General features: G+C 43.5%; 1 protein-coding gene across 1 annotated transcript; it reads right to left on the reverse strand.

The window, feature by feature from the left end:
• Nucleotides 1-562: 562 nt before the first annotated feature.
• LOC149821315 (dof zinc finger protein DOF3.6-like) lies at nt 563-1,730 on the reverse strand. The gene is made up of 2 exons (XM_089981933.1): nt 1,680-1,730; nt 563-1,549 (listed from the first exon to the last, which is right to left on the reverse strand). Exons 1-2 carry the CDS (start codon nt 1,728-1,730, stop codon nt 563-565), a joined length of 1,038 nt encoding a protein of 345 aa, XP_089838059.1.
• Nucleotides 1,731-2,214: the final 484 nt, after the last annotated feature.

Raw genomic sequence — 2,214 nt, forward strand, 5'->3', positions numbered from 1 at the left:
CTTCTATACAATTGAAGTGGAATCATAGATGAGGACTTTTGAGCTTAGGCTTTCATATAACGAGCAATGACTGCATTCCCCCCTCCTCTTCAATATACAAATCTTTCTATAACCCTACATTCCTTCCCACATTGTAAACTAATTTGAAACAACGGTTCTATATAGATACTAATGAGCTTCACAATGCAACAAATTCAATGGCTGCCTACAAAGGAGATAAAAGAAAATAAAGTACTCACTATAAATATAAAATCAACACTTGAAATCAAGGAAAAAAAAGAACATCTAACCTGTTACATGCTTATATTGAGCTTCCCCAGATCTTGTGTTTTTTCCAGGTTCAACCACAAAAAAGAAAAAAAAATGCATCTCTACTCTACACTCCCAACAATTAAATAATTGAAATACCACAAAGTTCTAGTTTCAACAACATTGCCTCCTAACACAAATCCATCCTAATGTGTAGAATAAAACTACATTGTGAATAAATTTTCAGAGTACTTCAAGTGCTCCTGTCACGTTGTGTAATTCAGTAAATCAAAGTTTACCCATCATATTGCGATCACAAGAGCGAGCTCGTCCTCGAAGGGAAATTGGAAAAATCACTCCATCCATTCCCACTCCAATATGCTAGGTTCTGTGATTGATTATCTTCTATCTTAATGGACGCATTAGCATTGCCCAAATGACTTGGTGGTTTGGCCCTCAGCTGAGCAGCCCCTGTGGCAAGATACTGCTGCTCCATCAATCCTTCCCCATCAAAGGGTAACAACAGCTGGGGCTCAATGTTGACTAATCCATCGGCTCGTGCAAATGGTGTAGCCGGAAAATGCTGCTGCATCCTCCATTGTCCAAGGTTACTGCTCTCCGCTTGCTCATTTGATGTCATAAAATCTAGACCTAAGGAGTGCCCGATGCCGGCTGACACCAAATCCCGGCCTGGGAAGGTCAATCCGATACCGGTGCCACCACTGTAATCTGCAAAGCCATGAATAGTCGGAAGAAAAGGAAGCACTGAAGGGTGAGGCTGAATGTTATCGATTCCGATCATCTCACCAGATGAAATCACAGTTGCACCACCAGAACTGGTGGCGCTGCTATTCTCAATCCCTTGAGACCGGCTTCTGTTGTTGCTGCTGCTATTCTTGTTCCTCTTGTTCCTCCGGCATCCACCACCAACGGGGACGTTCCGGAGGGAGCCACCCTTAGTCCAGTACCGGCGGCAAGTCTTGCAAAAGTGTCGTGGCTGGCAGAGGCTATAATTGTTGTAGTAACAGAATTTGGTGTTCGTGGATTCACATCTAGGGCATTTGAGGACTGAATCCGGTGGCTGAACTTTAGCTAGTCGGGCTCGATCAGCCATCAGGGCTGGCCTCGTTGCCCCACCAGAGCTGGCACCGACGGTAGTCGGAATCAGCTCTGGAGGAGGAGGATGAAGCATCGGAATCGTCGGGTTATCTGCAGCTGACGATCCACCACTACCATCAGCAGCAGCCACAACACCACCACCTCTACCAGCAGCAGAACCACTACCTCCTCCTATCTGATCCTGATGAAAAATTTGATAGAGAACATTCAGATAAGACGTAAAGACCAGTAGTATATTCAACAAGAGAGCAAAAAGGGTATCGTTTTTCCTTTTTAAAAATCCTTCTCAAAGAAGGCATAGAATTTCTTACCTGCTGCCAGTTGGATGAATCTAAAAAAACCGGAATTCCTGTAAATACCATCGTTTTGGCTTCTCTTTCCTCTCTTTTTCCTTCCTTTTCCTTCTTTTTCCCCTTCCTTTCTCCCCTCTTGTTTGTTGTTGGTGGAGAAGCTAATCAGCAGAATAATATTGAAAGAGTTGCAGATGCAGTGATAGATACTGAGAGAGAGAAGTTTTCTTTGGGTGGGTGGGGAGAAGAATATTGGAATTACTTCTACATTAAGCTTCTGAGAGAGTGCAGTGTTCGCGCAAAAAAAGGGCGAGTGGGCTTATGCATGGAAAGTGGAGAGATTGAAAAAAGAAGATAAAGAAGCCTCCTCCTCCATAGAAACCCTAACCATTAATATAAATTTGTTTTGCAGTCTACACATGAAATAATAATACAAAAAAAAAAGGAAAAGGTGGGTGTTGGTGGAGTGAGAGGAGGGGGCCACCTTGGTCTTCTCTTGATTGATCCGGTCGGTTGTCATGGTCTGTGCTATTGTGCACCACGTTGCCCATGAAAA

This window comes from Nuphar pumila, chromosome 12 (assembly GCF_984573655.1).
Source record: "Nuphar pumila chromosome 12, dmNupPumi1.hap1.1, whole genome shotgun sequence".
NCBI lineage: Eukaryota > Viridiplantae > Streptophyta > Magnoliopsida > Nymphaeales > Nymphaeaceae > Nuphar > Nuphar pumila.